The sequence below is a fragment of the Mytilus edulis genome, chromosome 5 (assembly GCF_963676685.1).
Source record: "Mytilus edulis chromosome 5, xbMytEdul2.2, whole genome shotgun sequence".
In the NCBI taxonomy this organism is placed as follows: Eukaryota; Metazoa; Mollusca; class Bivalvia; order Mytilida; family Mytilidae; genus Mytilus; species Mytilus edulis.
This window is the reverse complement of record NC_092348.1, coordinates 41,813,759-41,838,384: the sequence shown is the minus strand read 5'-3', so window position 1 is coordinate 41,838,384 and position 24,626 is coordinate 41,813,759. Positions and strand designations below refer to the sequence as shown.

The 24,626-nt window shown below is 32.2% G+C and overlaps 1 protein-coding gene across 1 annotated transcript; it reads right to left on the bottom strand.

Annotated features, from left to right (window-relative positions):
* Positions 1 to 10,736: 10,736 nt before the first annotated feature.
* Positions 10,737 to 23,898, bottom strand: LOC139523695 (uncharacterized). Its single transcript, XM_071317904.1, has 3 exons — positions 23,767 to 23,898; positions 15,374 to 15,564; positions 10,737 to 14,477 (listed from the first exon to the last, which is right to left on the bottom strand). The coding sequence occupies exons 2-3, from the start codon at positions 15,491 to 15,493 to the stop codon at positions 10,854 to 10,856; spliced, it is 3,744 nt and encodes a 1,247-aa protein (XP_071174005.1). The 5' UTR covers positions 15,494 to 15,564; positions 23,767 to 23,898; the 3' UTR covers positions 10,737 to 10,853.
* Between the last annotated feature and the right edge of the window lie 728 nt (positions 23,899 to 24,626).

Here is a 24,626-nt window from a genome sequence, read left to right as displayed (position 1 = left end):
TGAGAATGAAATGATGAAAAAAAGTCTTCAGTGTTCGAATAGGACTTTTGTAATAACTGTTAAAATTGAATTATTTTGAGTTGTATGTAAACTTGCACAAGTAAAGCCTTTCCTTTACAATTTCTTGTGAAAGTTTAAGAATAGTACCCTCTCCTTCGCTTTTTCATGAATATTTATAATAGAAATTATGATAGTAGAAATTTCTGAACTTAGTTTACATTTTAAATTATTTTATTATTGCCCTTTAGTAACATTTCTGACTGTATTTGCTTATATATTGCTGAATTTTCATATTTTGTACTGTACTAATGAAATGGATAAAAAGATAGCTTTCAAATCAATTGAGCTATATACAGCTATCAAAATATTAGTATATTAAAAAGTGAGATTTTAGATGAAATGCTTGGTTAAAGATTTCTTGCATTTCTATATTCAAAATTTCAATGTTATATTTATATAAGTAAACCGTAGGCACTAATTTGATCAACTTACATGAATTATATGGGTAATAAAATTCAGAATGGAAATGGGGAATGTCTCAGAGAGACGATGCCTGTAAATTTGTGAAACAGTCATTGATATGAAAAGATGATATATTTAATCAAAGATAAATCCCATCTGAAATCCTTTTAGATGTAAATGTGCATTTATATTGTTCTAGGTTAATTGAAATTTAACAGCCCCAAATCATTTTTTGTCAACTTAAAATTAACAGAAACTTTCATAACTGTATAGTTAAACAATTGCCACAAGAATTAATCATTAATTAATTTTACAATTAGAAAGCTTATCTTTAATTTATACATTTAAGGACCAAATGAGTCAGTCATAAATTTATATATGTTAATTGTTCTAAGACTCGAAAATCGGCTAATCAAAATACTAGATATGGTTTTTATTCAAATTTAATAAACAAAACACCTGTTCCTAATTTTGTATATTCACACTTAGCATAGACATGATAGGTGTACAGAGTAATTATAGAAAATATGTAATTATAAGAATTATTGATACATGTATACAGCCACCGTGAACTCTCTTGAGGGAATTCATACTTCTACAAAACAACTGCAAACTTGAACTTTGACATTTACTTTAAATACTGCATAATTCAAAACGTGTTTGTTTGTTTGTAAACTGTTAACTCTGCAAATGGTCTGATCTTCAATTGAGGAATACAGGATGAAAGTGTAAACAGTCAAACTTTTCTGTTTAAATCATGTTCATAACAGTTCCTACAGCATGTACATGCACTCCAGACAAAAGGTATAAAACCACTTATTCATAGCCTCATTGCTTTCTATGTTAAATTCTGCAATTTCAAGAATTTATGGCTACTTTGTCTCAAGTTCAAATAAAGTTGCAGTTATTTCATGTCAAAACTGTACCTTATCCTGACTTGTGCTGCAAAAATCAACATACCTTTAATTGCATATTAGAGCGTACTGGTTCCCTGAAGTTTGATAGTACAAAAACAGGAATGTCTGATTTGAACAACCGGTCAAATGTGCCCTTCTATCAAAATTTCATATACTTCTTTATTATTCAAATAAATCTTTCAACAAGGTTTGTACAGTGATCCCAAGTCCCCAAGCTTTCATTTGATACCACAATTAACCAAATATACCCGCTATTGACAAAGATACAGATATGTGTAGGAACTACTTTGTTTAAAATATGTACTACTTGTATGTTCTTTCTGACCGGGCCTGAATTATTGGTTCTATACCTAAAGAAAATCCTGCATTATTTTAAAGATTTGTACTATTGCAGGAAGGAATGCATTTATTTCTGAATTTGCAGAATTGCATACAAATGGTATAAGAATTATAGGCTGGTTTTAAGATCTAAAAAGTAAACAATGCATATGAATTTTGTAACTAGAAATTTCTTAATTTTTCAGAAAAGAGGGGGAAATTTTAGTCAACATTGTTTTGTTTTCCTTCCAATTAAAAATAAAGAATCTTTCAATACATTCAATATTTTAGTTGAAGAAATTAGACTACACTTATATTTCCTTTATTCTTGTCTGAACATGCATCTTTTTCCATGTGACACTAGGAACCCATTGAAATTATAATTTCATTATATTTGCATTAGGTTTTGTAGAGTGTTCCCTGGGGTTAAACTGTGATATTAATTAACAATTGTTCAGGTGGTTTGTTTTTTCTTGTACATATACATAATTACAGGTTGATTTGTAAAAAAAAGAGTCCATGAAGAAAAATGTAAAATATGATAGTAGATTTCAACTAGTGTATTATTTAGAATAGAGCAGAACAATTAAGGTCATAATTGAAAAGGTGTGTGTGTGGGGGGGGGGGGGGGGGGGGTAATATGAGTGCTTAAATTAATAACTTTTCACATTATTTCTGAAATTATAATGAATTAAAATACTTAATAATGTTTCAGAAATTGTTTGTGGTTAGTATTTTGAAGCAGATAATTGCTTAAATGGATTTTTGAAACTTTTTTCATGTTGCAGGTGTTTTTAAGAAAATGACTGCGGTTCCAACTCCTTCACATTTAGTGTCGGAACACACCTGAAGAGAGTAGATTATTAATCAAGATGAGATCTTTTATTGAATCATTTTGTCTAGTTCTATATTACTCATTTAATTATTCATGCTAAACTTCAATTTGTTGCACAATAAATTTATTGAATGAACTGAACATGTATTGCAATGATTATTTTATCATTTAGAGTATATTTATTATAGTTCTATAAATAAACAGTGTTTGAAAATTTTTCTACTAAATGATTTTTTCTTCTTCAAAGAATTGATCTTAAATTTTTTTTAATAAATATTGTCAAAAGGTAGCTTATAATAATAAGTATCTCAAAAAGAAAAATTGTCAGACAAGTTATTTTCTCAGAGCAGTTTATTTCTCAAAGTTATTTCCTGTTGGTTCATTGTATTTAAACCATAGAAAGGGGATATATGTATTTTAAAAGGTATACCAGAAATGAAATGCCAAATGTGATACATGCAGAAATGTGTATTAAATATTAAAGTTAAATATTCATATGAAATACATGAAAGTGATGTTTAATATTAGCATACAATCAGTCACTAATATTTTTCCAGAATTTATTTATTTACCAATCGTTGTGTGATCATCATTGTTGTTTCATTTAAATTTTGTCATATTTTTGAAATTTTTCCAAATTGTTAATGCTTAAAGATATCTCTTATTAATTGTTTTATGAGATTGATTGGTTTATGAAATTTTTTTATTAAGGAAATTACAAATACCCCAAAATATTTGTCTTTCAATGACATACAAAAATATTGATTCTTGAAGCAAAAATGTTTTCAACAGCTTGGTAATGTGCTGAATAAATAGGCTAAATTATTTTTTAATCCCATGAGGTTTCAACAACTTTTCCATTTTGAGTCTTGCTCATACAAAGAAGCAATTCATTAAACTTATTCAAATCATGATATATATCTTAAAATATGTATTTTTTGTTAAATAAAGTTATGAAGTGTAAAAAATTAGTACTGTATCAAGAGTGTTTAATTGTGAGCTTTTGAAAATATTGTACTTTTTTTTAATTTAAAAGATCATATTTTAAAGTCAACAATTATTAAATAAGTTTGGAGTTTATATAAATTTAACAAATAAAAAACTAAAATTCTTTGTTTTTTGTTTTTGTTTGAGACTAATATAGTTGTTTTTATGTCTTGTCTGCAACTATGTGAGACACAGGGATTATAAATCAGCAACGTTCTAAACTGTTTATCTTAATTGACTAGGATTGTCAGTTTTTCTTCCAAAGGTCAGTGGTTTACTCGAGCTACTAGGGCTTCCTTCATCATTAAAACCTGACATGCACAAAATAGGGCAATAGTGTTGAAAGTGTAGTCGAACGGAAAAAAAATTATCTAACAAAGTTTCTGTCTGTCATATGTTCATTGTCCTTGACCTCATTTTCATGATTCATGACTGCTTGAGGGAAAAAAATTATGAGTGACAAGATAACCTCATTTCATAGATCAGTAAATAATTTTTAGTTTTCGTGGTCATGTACTTATCACAGATTCTGTAATCGATTGTGCAACTATATTTGTTGTACTGTATGGAATGATTTTAATAAGTGATTGTATCTGACTGGCAGTTTTCTTCTGACCTTTACCTTTTTTACCTTTATTTCATTGTTCATTGGAAAATGTTAATTTTTGTTTATTTCTTAAATACTTATATAGCAATAGAGAAACAATATTTGGTGTCTGGTATTATGTAAGGTATGTATGTCTGGTAGGTTTCATTAGACCTTGACCTTATTTTCATGTATCAACATTGTGTGTCATGTTTTTTGTCAAGCCTATGACTTTTGTCACAGAAATCTCAACATAGGGATATGGATCAAGCTGGGGGCAGCGTTAGCTAAGTTCTCAAAAGCTTTATATTATAGAAGGAAGACCTGGATGCTTCATACTTTGTATATAGATGCCTCATGTTACGAAGTTTCTGTTAGTTAAATGTCCACTGTCCTTGACCTCATTTTCATGGTTCAGTGACTACTTAAAAAAAAAGTTTTTGTATTGTTGAATTCTCCCTTATTATAAGTAAGAGGATAACTATATTTGGTAAACCCGTAAATGTGTACCTTGCAAGGTTCTTATGCCTGTCAGACAGTTTTTGGAAAGATTAGAACTTGTTCTAAATCTTTACTTAGGCACCGGCCTCCCTAACAACAGGACAGGTTAGCTACTGTTGCTAAATGTATTCACACTGAAATATAGTTCCCTATGGTTCTCATGTGTGTGCATTTACTACACATATAAACTGAAAAAAACTGGGTATATTATTGGAGCAGTTCATTCAAAAATGTATGTCATTAAGGTGTGTTGATGTGCAGGCTTTTAAAAAACATTTTGATTAGGTAACTGGGTATTGATTCAACTAGTATGATTGACAACTGTCATTATCAGTAAACAATCAGAGACAAGGTGGACCTTAAATTACAATGCCCCACCTCCTAAACTGCCAATCAAATTGACCACATTACCTATCAACCTCAGTCTTACATAATTATACAGAACACTCAATATACATATAATTCTTAATACACAAGTATTTGACCTCATAATTGAATACACAAATGTGTATATTAGATGTTTGGTATTTATAAGGATGCTAGATTTATTTATTGCCAATTACTTTTGATCTATATTACATAAAGTGATTCTGTAAATTATATCTGAAAGATAAATGATAAATGGATTAACAAGATCTTAAAAAAAATGAAATATGAATATAAATATGAGTAAATGAAAGGTATTTAAGTAAGGCCTAATATAATTTACTTGATAAATTTCCAATAATCACCTGTAATTAATCAACAATTAAATTAGTACAATTTTTTTTATCAGGAATTGGCTTGAAACAGTTTAAAAATTTTTAAACTTTTAATTATAACAAACCCTTGTTTATTAGTTTATTTTCCATCAATCATTAAGTCTATTTTAGAAGTGAATATATATTTTTCCAATCAAGAAAGAATCCACATTTCAATAAGATAAGTTTTTCAAAGCCCTTGTTGAAAAATACTTTAAAAATTGATCAGTAGGCACTCTAAAACTTTTAATCTTCAATGCCATATAACCTCTGTTTCAACTTACAAAATACCCCAAAACAAAATTTTTCAATTTTATTTTGTTGACACTTTAAAGTTTTAAGCTGCTGGTCCAGATTTATGTCTTACAAGGATAGTTGGTAACATTTACTAGAAGAATTTTTGCATTTTTTTGTTTTTTGAAACATCTTCAGAACCGGCAACATAATTTCGATAAGATATAAACTGCAGTTTAAATAAAATAGTGCAAATTAAGAGACCCATAGTATTTAATTTGAGCTCATTTTATCCTCATACTGGAAAAGCAGGTTTCCTTCTAAAGACCTGGTGTAAATGCAATTTTCAGCAATAGTACTTTATAAATGTTCATTTTTCCCCACCATACCTTAATATGAAATAATTCAAACTACTCTTCTAATCTTTCCATGAGTGATATCCATCACTTTGATTTTAATTGACCTCGACCTCATTTCATGGATCGTTGAACAAGGTTATGTTTTGGTGGTCAAGTCCATATCTCGGATACTATAGGCAATAGGTCTAGTATATTCCTTGTATGGAAGGACTGTAAGGTGTACTACATGTCCAACTGGCAGGTGTCATCTGACCTTGATCTCATTTTCATGGTTAAGTGGTTATAGTTATGTTTTTGTGTTTTGGTCTGTTTTTCTTATACTGTATCAAATAGGTCTTCTACGGTATATTTGGTTTATGGAATGATTGAAAGGTGTACATGTCTAGCTGGCAGGTTTCTTCTGACCTTGACCTCATTTTCATGGTTCACTGGTCAAAGTTAAGTTTTTGAGCTTTGGTCTTCTTTTCTAATACTACAATATATATGCAATAGGTCAACTATATTTGATGTATGGAAGATTATTGTTAGCTGTACATGTCTGCCTGGCATGGTTCATCTGACTGACCTTATTTCTCGTGGTTCATTGGTCAATTTTCAGTTTTCTTGGTTAATGATAAGTTTATGTGAAAGTTGCAATAAAGCTTTATATTTAGGACTATCAACATGATATCAATGATTAGTAAAGGTGAGACATTTCAGTGTGTGTACTCGTTGTCTTAGTTAATGTTAATTTTATGTGACCATTGTAATAAAGTTTTATATTTAGGACTATCAACATAATATCAATGATTAGTAAAGGAGGCGAGACATTTCAGCGTATGCACTCTTGTTATTTTTTTGTAGGATTACTGTATCATGAAGTATTCCCAAGCCTTTTATTCATATGCAATGCTAAAATAATAATTTTGGTATTTACTGAAAATAAATTATACGAGGTTTTACGAAGCATTCACTATGGATAAGATTGTAAGAAATACAGATATGAATTTTTATAGTATTTTTTTAAGGATAAACTGGCACCGGCCTTCCAAACCAAACCAAAGTAGCACATATTTATATATCTTTTAAATGATTGACAACTGCCATTACATGTATCACCGGTGCTTCACTTTTGTGCCAATTGGCATTTCATTTGCTGGGACGAAATTAAAAAATAAATATGCAGGATTAGCAATTTTGCAAAAACAATAATGCAGAATGACAATTTATATAGAAAAAGTCGGGATAAACTAATAAAGAAATACAGGACAGAGATTACAAATAAATAAAAATGCAGGACAACATTTCATCCAAGTACCCCCTCATAAAAATCAAATGGTATAGCTCCCTATAGCAATACATTCATATGCAACTTTTAATAATACCTTTAAAACATTTTAATGCATGATAAAACAAATTCATCCGAAATAAGTCATAAACATGATGAAAGCGTTATACATTGACTGAGACTACTATAACAATAGTAGTCTTAGACATTGATTAGTTCTGAAGAAAATGACTTTTCATAACAATGTTTCAATTCAGTTCTGTTACAAATTAACAGATTAACCTAAAAAGCAAGCATGATGTACTAATTAGATAACCTGTAAGTGGTCTTAAAACAAATACAGACGTATTTCCATTAAATAAAAATAAGGAGAGTCAGTATGATTGCTAATGTGACTATCCACTAAAGTACATGGGATGTAAGCAATTAGAGTCAACCGTACGACATTCAACAATGAGAAAATAGAATTAAGAAGATATGGCATGAGACAATGTAAGCAATTAGAGTCAACCGTACGACATTCAACAATGAGAAAATAGAATTAAGAAGATATGGCATAAGACAACTCTCCAACCAAGACACAATTTGTAAAAAGTAAACCATTATAGGTTAAAGTATGGCCTTCAACATGAAGCCTTGGCTCACACCGAACAGCAAGCTATACATTACCAGACATGAAAAATATGATGCAATTCAATGAGAAAATGGCATGTTTTTCTTAGATTTGACAATGTCCATCTTGACAACTGGACCACCAAACAAAAATTAACATTTTAACGCTATTTATAATTTTAAACTTAAGTGACTTAGTTTTAGTTTTATATTCGAAATGAATGAACTCACTTAATCACCCTTGAAAAAAGGGGAGTACTTAAAAAAGAATAGGACGTATTATGGTATACAATTAAGCAAATTTCCAGTGTCTCTGGAGTCCACATGTCACACCATAACTTGAGAACCACATACCCACATGTCATGAAACTTAAGATAGTTGTTTCTTATGATGATCAAACGATCTGTATATTTTTTGGTGAAAATGAGATTTAAACTTTTTGAGTTATGGGACTATATAACTAAAACAGAGTGGAGTTTTTTTACATGTCGCGCTGTATCTCAAAAATGATTAATGAGTATTGCTTAAAACTTTACACACAGTTATATTAATCTTAAGATCTGTATACTTTTTGGTGATTACTCAAAATTTTATTTTTTGAGTTATTGAGATTTTTGTAAAAGAAAAAGGGGGTGTTCACATGCCGCACCGTATCTCAAAAACCATTGATGAGTATTGCTTAAAACTTTACAAACTTCTTAGTAATATTAATCTAAAGATCTGTATATTTTTTGGTGATGATTCATAATTTTATTTTTGAAAATGGTGAAAATGAGATTATTGAGTTTTTTGTAAAAAAGGGGGGTTTTCACATGTCACGCCGTATCTCAGAAACTTTTTATGATCATGATTGTGTGTACATAAAACTTCACACACAGAAGAAGAGCGTATAATGCGCTCATGGCACAGCTGTTTATTATTTTTAGGCGCAAATGAAAGGTTGGATTTTGTAAAAAAAAAAATAGCGTAAATGTAATCACCAAACAATCCGAGACAAGGTGGGATGAATTCAAATGCCACACCTCCTTAAATCAAATTCCGAATCAATTTCAGTCTTATAAAGTTAAAGAGATCTTTCAAATATTCTACGTAAATACGTCACCAAAGTTCTTAATTATTTATAAAAAGATATATTCAATGTATTAGCATTACAAATATTAAAACCCTACATTATTGCATAATTATACTTATTTCACTCCTATCGTGTTTAGCTTGACCCTCCCCTTTTCAAAATCCTGGATCCGCATCTGTGAAATGATTGACAGAAAACAGAATATCTGGGCTTTTTCTCGGCGAAAATATCTTAAAAGATCTTAATAACCGAAACGAGGATTGGGTTAAAAAGTTGGGAAATCTTTGAGAAAATAAATTGGATATACCTTTTACACCTTAACATAGCTGTTTGTAATAGTGTTAAATAATAGCAAATGCTTTCAAGAATTGTATTTCTCAAAATCCCACTCTCACGAACCCATGGTGAGAAGGGAACAGCCACGGTCCGGTGAACGGAATGGGTAGAAAAAAAAACCGAGATAATTTTATGGAAAGTTATTATAACACATCGGAAATTCATATACTAGTATTTTAAAATATAAATATTTTTCACGTTATTTACCTGAATTTGGAAAGATTATCCCACATGTCGACTTTAAAGTGTAGCTTAAAATGTGTTTTGCCATTTCCCAAAACGAAAGAGAGGCAAAATATACCCCTCAAAAAAGTCAATTCAAACTCATAAGTCGAAAACAAACTGACAATGCCATGGTAATAACGAGAAGAAAAAGAAAAAAACGACGAAAAGACAACAGCACACTAAACCAACATAGAAACAAATAAAGACGGAGCCGGAGTGATCTCATGTGCTCCAGTGAACAGATCCTGCTTCACATGTGGCACCCGTCTTGCTGCTCATGAAGTGACAAACCCGATGAATACTATAATTCGGTAGGTCATATTCGAGGAAAACAATTGCTTCTAAAGCCTAAACGTGCACTAATTGAATGTGAATATTAGTCCCTGTCTGTAGATCATAACTGTTATTCAATGTATTTATCGCAAATAGTGTGATCGCTGCCTTTCTTTGAAATATATTCCCGGTTCGTTACTTTCACAGTTCGGAGCTTATACATGTAATATAATAATATATTTTTCTTAATTTTTTTTAATTTCGGCTTATTTAATTTAAACAATGAAGTGAGATATTTGAATCCTGTCTTAATCAACACCATGGCCAACTATAGCTGTATTTCAAATCCTTTAATACAGAACTAAAAAGTTATAAACAGCCCTTTGCTTAACTTCCTGCCAATACTATGTCTTATATTTTGACAAGAGCTGTGTATAAAAAAAATACACTTAATCCGTTCGACTGTTTAAATAAGAAGAAGTGGTTATGGTTGCCAATGAGACAAATCTCCACAAGACCAAATGACACAAAAATTAAATGTTGGTCACCGTACAGCCGTCAACAATGAGCAAACCCATTATGAATCACCATAGTCATCTAAACTGGCCCTAAATGACAAATGTAAAACAATTCAAACGAGAAAAAGCCTTATAAATGTGGATTTACACCCATTTTCAGTAATTACTTTGTGTCTTTTTGTCATTTTTCATTTGTTTTTGTACTTAGTATCGATCTGATGATGAGTCCTTTCCTGATTTGTATGATACATGTATTGGCAGGTTAAACAGTAACTCATGTTTTAACCTATCATTATTTATGTGCCTATCCACCGTCAGATATCTGTATTAAAGTATTTGCTCATTGTTAAAGGTTCTCCGGTGATTGTTGTTCACATTGTTGACAATTGTACTTTAAATCTTGTAACAGTTTCATTGGTAATCTTACCCGGGAATCTTATAACGTATATCTCTATATTTTTTTTCTAAATGTCGCTGATAATAAATAAACTGATTTTAGGATAATCTCATATATTTTTTTTTTATTAAAAAAAATACCATCCTCAAAATTAATATAACCCATATATGTAATTAAATAACAAGTAATATCTGGCTAATGCAACATGACATATTAACTTTCAACTTTTTTCTTCTTTTTTCTTTCTTTCTTTTCTTTTTTTCGCGAAAAATATTCAATAATCTTATCCAGTTTACATGTTGTTTCTTCTAATTTTCTATGTGTTTCTTTTACATTTTTTTCAAGTCCGGTTACACGTTTATCTATGCTTTTAACTTGTTGGTCGAGTTCAATTTTTATATATTCAGCCATCGAGGTTTCGTGTTTTTTCTCGATTGTTTCCATCTCACCATCCACGACTCGGACGTACCACCGCTCGCTTATATTGTCAGAGTTTTCATCACCGAGAGTCTTTTTTTCGAGCCAATTAAAAGGATTGGTAAGCCAAGGGACTGTCTTTTCGAGTTTGATTCCTATATCAACGGCATCTATTCGCCAGATCACTCTCTCCTGAGCTAAAATACTCGAGTATGAATCATTCATCATGGCTATAAGAAGGTTCAAAAGAATGATAGTTGATAATACGATGTAAAACATATAGAGGACCTTGCTATACAAGGTAGATCTGCCTACAGATTCCATTCCAGTTTTGTAACTTTCATCAAACAATTCAGCCATTCCGATCATTAGATTGAAAACCATGAATAATGTATCTCCGGGTGTCGGATAGGTATCTACAATTGTCTGGGATATTTGGAAGACTGCATGAAATGCAAATGAAAACGCAAACAAAACTATTGCGTAGAATACCACGAACCGGAAGATGTCCCTCACTATCATATTTTTAAGCATGCGCCAGAAATAATGAATGCCTTTGATGCCACCTGTGAATGCAACGGTTGACAACCATCCAAAACATAGGACGACAGCAAGCACATAATCGTTGTTTGTATTTCTATAGCCAATGAGAAAGACCCATATGATTGTCAAAATAGAAAAAATAAGAAATGAAATAATCACTTTCCATGACAACGACTTAAGTCTATCTCCACGTTTAATCGTTCTGATAACAGAAATTGCACTGTACAATATAAAAATCAATGGCTCCAGAGGAACCCAAATATAAACAAGAATTAGATCCTTATGCGGTACATCTGTATTATTTCTGAGCATTCCAAGAGCGGTAATGCTGGCGTAACTAAAGACACTCATATAAACGATGTGCAACACCATCATTGTAAGATATGTAACCATACAAATTGTTTTGAACATTTCCTCCATTTTCTTTAGTGGTGGGATATTTAATACTCGGGCACCATTTTGTTTATTAGGATGAGTAACGAGATTCTGTAAAAAAGACGTGGACTTTTGATTCCCACGAGAGAACTTCCTAACCGCGCCTGGCAAAGTTGCAGGGGATTGGTGTACTTGTGATTGTTTACGAAATAAAGGTTTCTTCAGAGAAAGACTTGTCTTTGGTGTGAAATATGTGACATCATACAGGGTAGAATTTTCTTCTCGGAACGAAGTGACACCTTCTATCTGCATCAAGTCTGATAGAATTCCATGAGCTGCTTGATAACAAGCTAATCCAAGGACACACAAATGTTTGTTGTTCTTTACATCATATAGTAAGTGAAAGATAGCATCACGTTTGTATTTCAAATAATTTTCGTCTGCTTGATTCGGTATTTGTCGACCATTACGCATACACCACCACCGGACAACACTGTTAAAAATAGTGTCAAGCATTTCAGTCGGGTTGCAATGACTATTGACTCGGGTCCCCGTAGACTCAAGAACTAAACGGTGAAGAACTGTATTTCCATCAATATCTTGTGCAGCTAAATCACCTCCAAGGAAAATAATTCGACTTACGCTTTGCTGAAATCCCTCTGAAGCTACAAAATGTAAAACCGTTTCCTTTCGACTATTTGGCGTATTGATATCCGCATCACGTTGCATCGATTCAAAAATATCCAACATGGTTTCAAGAACTTCAGGGTGACCTTTTCTTACGGCATCGTGCAATGGTGTGTGACCTTTGTGATCAACATCCTTGAAACGTACAAATCTGAATTCCCAAAGAACGTCTGGCTGAGCATTTTCGGCTGCAAGATGTAGTGCATTATCTCTGTTTTTGTCAATAGAGTTAAGACATTCCCATGCATGCGATTTTATGGTGTATTCAACTAATATTTTTGCAATTTCCGGTGTTGTATTAGAACTCGTTGCAGCCACATGTAAAGCGATTTGACCATCTTTATTTTCTATATCTGCCTTAGCTTTTACATCTATTAGAGTTTGTATAGACTGGACGTGTCCTTTCAAGCAAGCTATATGTAGTGCAGTATTTCCTTTTTTATTGACCATGTTTATGTCAACATATGAATGAAATCCCGCTATTACGTGATGTTGATCGAAACAAGAAGCATAGTGCACGAGAGAATTACTGTCGTCGTCCACCTCTTTAATGTTGAAGCCAGATTGATATAAGACCTTGATTTTGTGATCTTTGCCCAATTTTGCGGCTGTTAAGTGAGGAATTTTGAAGTTTCTTGCATGTTTACACACAATCTGTAAGACTTCATCATTTTCACTTTGTAATGCAAAATGCCAAGAATCGTATCCCATATGGTTTTTTACTGTCGCATCAGCACCTGCTTTCATAAGCAGATCGATACATCTAAGATGATCGTTTGCCGCAGCATTGATAAGTGGAGTGTTTCCGTTGTCATCTTGGCGGTCCACGTCTGCTTTATGATGTAGTAAAACGGCTATAACTGATGGATTGCCTTCTTTGGCGGCAACATGGAGTGGTGTTTCTCCGCTACGTATCATGTGATTGGGATTTGCACCATTCTCTAGTAAAACTTCGGCAATCCTAACATTTCCTAACGCAGCAGCAAGTACTATTGGCACAACCAAACCTTGCAATCTTTCTTTATTTGCATCCGCTTTACCTTTGGTTAAAAGAAAACGTACAACATCAATATGTTCATATCGTACTGCCCAGTGTAGAGCAGTAGAATTTTTATCATTCTCTAGCATACAGTCAGCTTTAAGATCCAATAGATAGCTTACGGTTTCCAAGTGACCCCATCGCGATGCCCACAAAAGAGCTGTATCTCGTTTGGAATTTCTAAAGTTGATATCAATTCCTGTCTCAACGTACAATCTAACGAGACCGGTAAGACCTAAGAATGCGGCCAAATGAAAAGAGGAAAGACTTCTTGGACGTTGACCTACAACCTCAACGGTTGTTTCAGCTTTAATTGCATCAATTTTAGCGTTTTTAGTTCGAAGCTTTTCAAGCAAAAGTTTAGCGAGCCCATATTCATTGATCTCAGTTATTAAATGCAAGGCGGTTTTGTAATCCTTTTCACCTTTGTAGCGCTGTTTTAGAAGATCTACGGTACAGTTTTCAATAATATGTTTTGCCATGGCACTTTGTTTGTTTTCCAAAGCGACATGAAGGATGTTTTTGTCAGTGACTGGCTCCAGAAGGTAGACGTCTGCTACTGACAGGGCAGCAGGAAGTGACGTCAAGGACTGTGAAACGTCACCAACATTTCCGGTAGATACAGAGTGAAACAATTTATTCCTGAAATCTTCATACTGTGGGTCTAAAACAGATGATTTTCGAGTTAAACTCGGAGTTTGAGGAGCATTTTCTGTTGTAGTTTCAGAGTCTTCAATAATCGTAATATCAAAGCTTTGTCTATTTCTTGCCAGAAGCTGGAAATAAATAAAAACGAAACTAATGATAAAAACCAGACTCCATGTTTAAAAACACCTAGTATTTTTCAACTTGCAACAATAATAAGGTGTAGATTCTTTCTTTTTTTTTTTTTTCTTTTTTTTTCCACAGCGGATGACTTTGAGGGCATTCCGATGTATTGCTATCGCCTAGATTTCAATTACGTAACATTCGTTTTGGGGTTTTAACCAATTTATAAACACGATGAATACGTAGACATCATCAAGTGCAAACTAACATACATAATCGATTGTTATAAATTCATTTCTTCAATGCATACTCATCAAAAACTTAAAAAAAAAGATAAATTGATAATATTGAAATGTTTTGTTTTATGTATATACATATAAGTAAAAAATCATTAATATATATGCACACGCATGCGGAAGAATATCACAAGAACGTTTGCAATCTCAAGGAACGATAACTCTGCATGGATGATTAACATTTTTTTTAGGGAAAATACGAATGCCTACTCAAATCCATAGGTGGAATTAACTCATTTCTTCGTGCCCCTGTAACATATTCCTCAAGTAATCCTTGTTTTCCAAATTTGTTCCAAGATGAGGTTAATTGAGAAAAGCTGTTCCACGCACCAACAAAATATAGTTTCATTTTTCCATATATTTGTTTTGCTTATAACTGGCAATACAGTTAATAACATAAACAAATGAATTAAAATGCATTATAATTGACCAGTTTTACTTTAAGAGCAGCAAACTTTGCATGTGTCATCAGTCTCTCTCATTGCTCTGTTATTGTATTGTACTTGTTTTAAAATGAGTATCAAGATTTTTTTTTATCATCAAAGCATGTTTATGCCATTTATATTATTATTCAAAATAAAAGGGCTTTAGGTGCAGTATTGTTTTACCTTTCGCTTTTCATTGAGGGCTTTATAGTCTCCATCTTCCGACGCTGAACCAGCCGATATATTTGATGTTACTTGGCGCCTCGGTTTGAATGCAACAGATGTGTCCTCTAATTCGTCCATGATGGTAATGTATGTTCCTAAACAGTATAGGATATTGATGTCATGTTTCCGAATACTGCATAGTCAGGCGCCTGAAAAAAAATCAAGATAATAAGATACATGTATGTCAGCAATATATCTTGTCAATATGTTTATGCAAATAAAAGTCATTCAAGATCGTGTCATAAAGGTTTGCTGGTCTTTGATAATGAACAACACAACAGCCGAAACTGCTAGTTCAAAACTCGACCCGTTATCCCGATACTCCGAAGGGCGGACATTAAGGTCTTTTGGATTGTGAATTGTACTCAGTTACTGGGTTTGACCTATTTTAGCGTTTTCGATCCCTATCCATAAAATCCTCATTTTTCCAATGGAAGTTTAAATTCCCAGTCTCTTACAAGATTATTCTTGTTCTGAACATGTATGAAATATTTGCCACTGACACTGAAAATCAATGCAGGAAGTAATTATTTATGGTTATATCATGTTCGCACCCCCGATTTATTATAAGTATCTTATAGTATATAAGGCAGCAGTGCTGAACCCTACCTCCTTTTTTTTTTTTTTTTTTTTTTTTATAAAATTGAGAATGGAAATGGGGAATGTGCCAAAGAGATAACAACCCGACCATAGAGCAGACAAGAGCAGAAGGTCACAAACAGGTCTTCAATGCAACGAGAAGGCGTCATGCATCAATACAAGCATACGTACAATTGAATTTTGTCATTTATTTGTATAAAGCTACACTGGCATAGAGTATAATTGTAACGTTATGGTTTAGAAACACACACTTTTATAAATGATAAGTTTTATTAGAACTTCATGAAAATAATACGTTAAGGAAAATGTCTATATAATTATGCACATCGGTAGATAGGTGATCGTTTAGTGTTGTCAATAAACGGTAATGTTTGTACTATAGAGGTTCTGTAATACAGGCACGTGGTGAGGTACTAATGTTTTTAATAATAAGTTAATTGAAAGTTATCAATGTTCTGGATACTACAGTATACATCATCCTTATTTTCCTGGCTTCTTAATTAATATTAATCAAGGACAGTTGGTTTTGTGTATCATCAAGACAAGATTAATGTTCATCTGGTAATTTGGTTTTGTCTGATACCGGAGAGTTAATATATCATAAAGTGCAACAGAGGTATATATAAAACTATGTTACACAATGACATGCGACTTTGTTTATTCCAATATTAAACTCAACATCCCGGAATCGTAAAATATCGAAAGAAAAACCAACACACAACAATGAGCATAAATGAAGTATTTGTACATGACATTTTATGTCAAACAACGCACTAAAAACATATCTTCATGAAAATAAAAGTGGATTCAAAAATCAAATCAGCAGCATTTAAGGAGTAAAACATGTCGCTACATTGAAGACCCATTGGTGGCTATCGGCTGTTGTCTGCTCTAGGGTCGGGTTGTTGTCGCTTTGACACATTCCCCATTTCCTTTCTCAGTTTTACTTAATGAAAGGTTGATATCTTAGTACACACCTATATGACTTTTTACGAGTAAAGGTAAAAATGTTCGTGAATTATGTTGTATGGTAAGTGTGCAGTGGCAAATATCTCGTATCCACAAATAAATGTTCCTAACAGATAGACTGCAACATTGGTAGACCGGTATGAAAGGCGAGAAAGGAGTAGGTCCAGTAAGACCCCTTTTTGGCCCCAAAATATAGCAGTTTTACAAAATTGTTAAAATGTAAACTTTTAGTTATTTATTGGACAGTAGAATACTTCTGCTACATAAATATGGGCTGTTTTTGACAATACAATGCACATATATCGGGTACTAACACCATTAAGGCATGCTAAATTACTGAAATCTTCACAATTTTAGCATTTTAGTTAAAATTTTAGACGGTTTCCGTATAAAACGAAAGTGGTCGCATTCGTGTTCATCCTTAATATTGAAATGTAAGTTATATTTGATGATAATATATAACATATACAGTCCGCAAAAAGTTAAGCACCACCTATTTTTATTGCATCGAAATTCTTTCCAATTCAAATATCAATTATTAGAAAACGTTCATGTAGCAATTTTGCTAACATATACCATAAACACATCACAAATATAATTTTGGTCAGTTATGAACGTTCTATATATGCATTTAGGTTTTACGTGCATAGAAATAGTGTAAATTACAGAAATCAGAAATGGAATTTAAATGCACGGTGATTTTATTTTTTTAAAACAATTAATCACCCAATATCATTAAAATTTCTAGAAATAATCTTTGGTATGTTGTCAACATTTGAGTCAATAGCATGTGTAACAACCTCTCTTACGACGTCTGAGACTCGTTACAAGCATTTAAAACTTTAGTTGAGGAAATCTAAGCCATTAATCAACAATTACCACTTTTAAATCGACAAAATTTTGTGAAGGTTGGTCTCTGCGATTGAGATTTCTGCCAATGACATCCCAGACATGTGCTATAGGGTTTATGTATGGGAACATGGAAGGCCAAAAGATAGTGTAAATGGATATTTGCTCTTTGGACTCGGTTACAATCCTTGCCCTGTGTGGTCTAGCGTTGTCGTCCATGTTCAAGGGTCGTGACCATGCTGACGCAACTGGGGGGATTATCAAAATGAAAGACTACAATGTTTTAGGCACTAAATCTCTGTATGTCTGTCCGTTAATGTGACCCTGCAGGATATGAATACCCGGCTAACAACGGTATAAGAAGCAACCCCGTACTGTAACACCAACAGGACCGAATGAAATCATTGGACAAATGTTGTTTTGGTCATAGGCCGTATTATTGCATCGCGAAATTCGTATTATGGCGTCTACTGGTTGAAACATAAACCGACTCTCATCTGACCAATGAGTGATTTGTCAGCTTCTCATGTTCGAGCACAGATAGTCATTCTCCTATTGAAACATGTCTGTAAAGTGCATGCCTGTTGGGGCATGTCTTTTGACAATCCGACTTGCTCTTCGGTTGCCTCTATGAAGTCGACGGACCAATGGTCGCACACTAACACGACTACCTGAAGAAACAGTGTATTTGTAAACGCGCAGATTCCGTTTAATAAAAAATTGCTTGACTGCTTTATCGGAGTTCAATCTTTTTGGTCTAATGAATTTTATTAGTGTATGTTAAAGGCAATTCAAAACACCAAACATAAATATTTTTTTCGCAATAGTTAGAAAAGTATTGCCAGTTATATATCAGTGGTGCTTAACTTTTAGCGAACTGTACATAACGGTTGGGGATGAACACGAAAGCGGCCATTTTTATTTTTGACAAAAACCATCTGCATGAAAAGTGACATTTTTCGGCATATTAGGTAAATTTTTCATATTTGAGCTTGAATCGGATCGTTTTTAATAACTAAATCAGTTAAAATCTTTCACATAAACTAATTGGTTCAAATGAAATACACACCTAAGTGTTTAAAAAGTGGTCAAATTTTTTCGTCAGATGAACCTGAAATTTGAGGCCAAAATCAGTCCTTACCGGACCTACTCCTTTGCTCTGTCAATTAAACGTGGAGGGCTGTTGATATTTTGCCTTTCGACCGACAAATTTGGTGCAATTGTTTTTTCACTAGCAGAGAACGAAGCTATATCTCCCTGGTCATAGTATTACCATTCCAAATATAGGCGTGGTTGTTTAAATATATACAACCCTCACAGCCAAAGTAGTTCCCGAACCGCAAAACAAAAAGTGGTTGAATTTTTAGAAAATCATAGAGACATTCTACCTTCAATGTAAGTAGTTAAAGAGTCATTATCACTGGGGTAAAGCTGATGACCGTAACTGCATTCACGGTCATCCCAAGATGTCGGATGAAAAATTAGGTCAGTTTCTGTATTGCCTATTAAAGTGTTTCTATATCATTTTCTTTACAAATCATACATTGAAACGACGTAAATTCATAAAAGAATCACTCGGAAATCACAAATTACTACCAAGAAATGTGCATGAAATGGGAAATTCGATTTGAAAAAATCGTTAAGATGACCGTAAATCCTAATCAAAATATTTTCAAGATGACCGTAACATATAACAAAGATAACCGTGATTGGTAAAAAGATGACCGCAACTTGTAAAGGATGACCGTAATTTGTAAAGGCTGACTGTAATTTATAAAGGACGACCGTCAATTCTAAGAAATATCCGTACTAGAATTCAAAGCTTTTTGTTGAGTTTGTCGATTTCAATAGGGGCTCGGTTAGCGGATATAAATATGTTTCATAAATTTCTTTTTTTAAACTATTGGCCGTATTTTGGGTTCATGACAATGATAGTAAATTGCATATTTCTCGTAAACAATGAAATATTTATTGATAACGACGTTAAAATTTTAATACAAATTGACAGCGATACGACGAAAATTTGAAGAAACATGAATGTGTCCCTAGTACACAGATGCCTCATCTACACTATCATTTTCTATGTTTAGTGGACCGTGAAAATGGGATAAAACTGTAATTTGGCATTAGAATTTAAAAGATCATACCATAGGGAAAACGTGTACTAAGTTTCAAGTTGATTTAACCTGAAGCTGGACAAACGGATAAACGAACAGACGAACGGACGAATGCACGGCACAGACCAGAAAAACAAAATGTTCATAAATGAAGCATAAAAAACATTAATAATACATACATCACCATTTCCTTTCTCAATTTTATGCATGAATATTCGGTAATGGTTCCAGAGGAAGCTGATTAAAATCTTAATTTGTCTTGATATATGCAGGCGGAAACCAAGTTGAAACAGAACAAAAGAATCGTAGCTCTTTGTTAGAGAAGGCGATAAATGTTTACTGTAATGTTTAATTACTATAGTAACAAAATTTTTAAAAGTTATTAGAAAAAAATAAAACGACAATTTTCTTCTCAATTACGAAGTGTTTAATTTTAAAAACACCATTTGCATAAGTTTTCAATTTATCTATTACATAGTAATGCACAACAATAAGATATCAAGTCGACGACAAGGGTACTTTAAGTAAGATGTAGAAAATGTAAAACCTCCGATTTTTTTTTACTACGGACGGAGAACATATCAATCTAATAGTTCAGAAATTTTCTTGTCTGCCCTTCCATTATGGGAATCAAGAAAAAATTCCCCAAAACAGGTAACGATTGTACCGAAAAGAGAAAATCGAGTGTACCTTTTTATGTTAGGGCGTGTTTGATTTGTATATTTTGTCTTAAAATAAAAACGTACAAAGCAAGAGTATTTGATATAGCATCTCGCTTCTGATTCTATAATTTTTATATATCAAAGCTAAAGGTTGACTTTATAACGTAAACAAATGACAGTACGAAAAGATGAAATATATGGGTCAAGTGAAATACCTATCTAATGAATCACAAAAACAGAGTAGGTGTGTTCAAATAGCTATTTTTTTCTAAAAGTACTTTACGACAGTCTTTTAATTTGGATGATGAAAATGCATATCTTCGAAAAAATATTTTTTTTGTGTGTGTGATAACTAGGGTTTATAATCTTCAACCACTGAAAATTTTTAGTCTGCCCTTCCATGAAATATATAATCAGATTTGTTTTTAAATGTTGAAGAATTTTCGAAAATTCCACCTGACATCCGATTAGACAACAGTTTTAAGTTGAATCAATGCAGACAAGATCATTTACTGATGCTCATTAGCTAGTACATACATTTATCTTTTAAAATACAACTGACATATAAGGATCGTACGTAATGGTGCTATGTGGATAAATTTATCGGGTTTCAAAAGCAAAATTGGCAGCGCGTCATCCCTACAATGGCTTCCATTTCTACGATTGTGAATGAACTGCCTGGCGTAATGGGGAAATAATTTTGACGAAGTAGAATCCTGACTGTATGAATAACATTTCTGTATATATACAAATTGACAACGTTTCCCCTTGTGATACGCTATTCGTACAAGACTCTTTTAAGGATCTACTTTGCTGCAGATCACCATCACTAGTTTAGTCGTATGATATTTTCAAAATATTTTCTGTTTTTTTTTTTATCTGCACGACAAAATGGAAGACGATATAATATCAATAGGTGTTCATGAATTGGCATTTTAAAAAATGTGTATTTATTATCCCAGAAATAAAAAAAAATCTTTTGTCTTGTAGTTGGAAGCTGTGCACCGCATTTTTTTCATCATACTTGTAAGGTGTAATTTTTTCGCGCTTTTGTTGCATGGTTTCCCCACTTGTTCATCATCATGTGCATGTCTTGTTGCAAATTCATTTTAAAAATAAATTCAACCCTGTACTGTAAAAAAGATACATATGGTGAACTATGCATTTGAAGCACGTCTTAGTTTCTTATAGGATAATACTCTCATAGTAATACGTTTATACCAACACGATTAACTTCATTGGATACAAAAAGGTAGTTATATAAATACGGATATTTCTTAGAAATGACGGTCATCCTTTATAAGTTACGGTCATCATTTACAAATTACGGTCATCTTAAAACCAATTACGGTCACCCTTGTTATGAATCGCTGATTCTGTTACGGTCATCTCGATTGTGATTTACGGTCATCTGAGCGAATTTTTCAAATCGAAATTCCTGTTTCATGCACATTTCTCGGTAGTAATTAGTGATTTCCGTGTGGATCTTTTATGAATTTACATCGTTGAAATGTATGATTTGTAAGGAAAATGCTATAGAAACACCTTAACAGACAATACAGATACTGACCTAATTTTTCATCCGACATCTTGGGATGACCGTGAATGCAGTTACGGTCATCAGCTTTACCCCAGTGATTATAGTTGCTAAATAACAATGCAAATAAAAAATCCTAGACATGATAATCAGTTAATTCACATGCCAGCGATTTCTTAAGAGTTTTCTTTTGTCACTGGTATTTAATTTTGTCGACCAAACATATACCTTTTTATATTCTTTATACAAATTCATTTATACTGTTTTCTATTTCTTATGGGTTATAGAAAATTGGATATAAACCTTTCAACACGTTCAATACTATTTCATTTAAAAGAAAATAATTACATAACACCTTTTAAAAAATTCAGAACAATATAAAAACATAGAATGTACATGTTCTGATCTTATACACCGGTGTTAATCATAAAGTCAAAAATTAATTATTATATTATATACTTGATATTTGAAATCTGATAATCTATAAAAAGCTTTTGAAAGTCGTTAGTATTTATATTGGTAGGAAAAACGAATAATTTGAAAATCTAACCTACTTTGTAAAGGATGTGTATCTATCCAGTTTTTCAACACTAATAAATGAAAAATGTAGAATGTATTCGTATAACCACCGCTGGTCATTTGTCTATGTCAGTTACGTTTGGCTGAATAGTAAGTATGAGGGAGATTGCCAATAAAAATACTTTTATCATTTAACAAGATATTTCTTTTATCAAAAACAGGATGGAATGTAATTCATTTGAGTTATACAGAGATTATTACGATGAGTTCATATTTAATACTTTTAGTTAAATAATTTTTGTAATATAAAAGAAAACGATGATCATAATCAAAAACCATTAAACGGAAAGAGTGGACATTCCCTGCCTCCGAGTCAGGCCTTCAAAAATATTATTTTCTTTGTCAAACTCATGCATAAAAATTACAAAAAAATCCCCCCTTTTTCCACCAAGTAAAAATATTTTAAGCGCGTTTTAGTGAAATATTCTCGTCTGTATCAAAGTGAGTAGAAAGGAAGCTTAAAAATGTCCCTAAATGTTATCATATCGTTTTGAAACTACAGTTTGGTGTGTATTTAAGAAAACTAAGAGAATATACAGACGATAAATGGTATTCTCTTCTTGTGTGTAACGCGCAGATCGTGTTAAAAAGTATAGTATTTTGCCTACCTTGCTTTATTGAAAATAGACGCAACCAGATTAGAGTAAATAGACATGCAATACCGAGATGGGATATGCCAGATCATATATGGGAAACTAAGCAGCAAGCTATAGGCATGTGATACAAGAGTAAATAGATACGGAATATCAACACAAATATATATGGATAAACTGGGAATAACAGCATACATTTAAAAACATTAAACACTAAGACTAAAATCTTAATCGTAAGTTTTTTTGTGAAACTGACTCCAGATATATATCAAGAAAAATATTAAAACAAACACCAAACGTTAAATAACCTCTCTTTAAGTCCTGTACATGTATGTAATGTATAACTCGCAAGGTGAACATTAATTAAATTTTGGATATTGATTTTATTTTGAATTATTGTATATACGCAAACAATGATAGAACACATAAATAATCTACACCTTACCTTTTATGTACTAGGCAGTAAAGACATTACATAATAGTAAACCTCCAAAATAATGAAATATAACAGTCATCTTTATTTGTTGGTCACAATGACTGGATACGTTCATGCATGAATAAATAAACAGGGTAGAAGTATATATAAATATGTATATAGTTATTTATAATGGAGTGGTTGTTAAGGTCAACAAATGTATATAACACGTGACATCAATTCGATGTAGAACATTAGTTTTTTCCCCATGTTATTGATTAGTCTATACAAATTAGCAGAATAACTCTAAAAGAATTTAAAAGGCATGAATATCAAGCAATTGACAAATTATAATTCTGTCAAACTTATTACAGGTAATAAATACAGTAAACTATTTATAATTTGAGTAGACACACTGCACATTTTTTTTTAGATTTCGACATTAATTGAATGGCTTTATATAAATTCAGCTGATATGATATGTATTAATTATTTATAAGAAACGAAAAAAAAAAGAATCACTAACGTATACATATATTTACAACCGAGATTGCTATTTTCATTGTCAAAATACTCCATTTTTATAATAATACATATAATTGACCATTTAGCTGCCTATTTTCAGCTATATAAATATAATGTGTTAACCTTTTTATAGCTATATTAGTACATACTTATGTATTATCTCCTTCTAATCAGTGTTTATTCTTCTTGGTAAGGATGATTAGTGACAATTGGTCGATATACAAACAAACATTAGAAATTGTGCAGAAAGCTTATTTTGAAAACAAATGTAAATAAAGGTATTATATGTATATTAAATTTTTTCCCCCTATGAACTGTGATTTTCTCTGTAAAAATGACCGGTGTAGCTATGAACTAGTTTATGA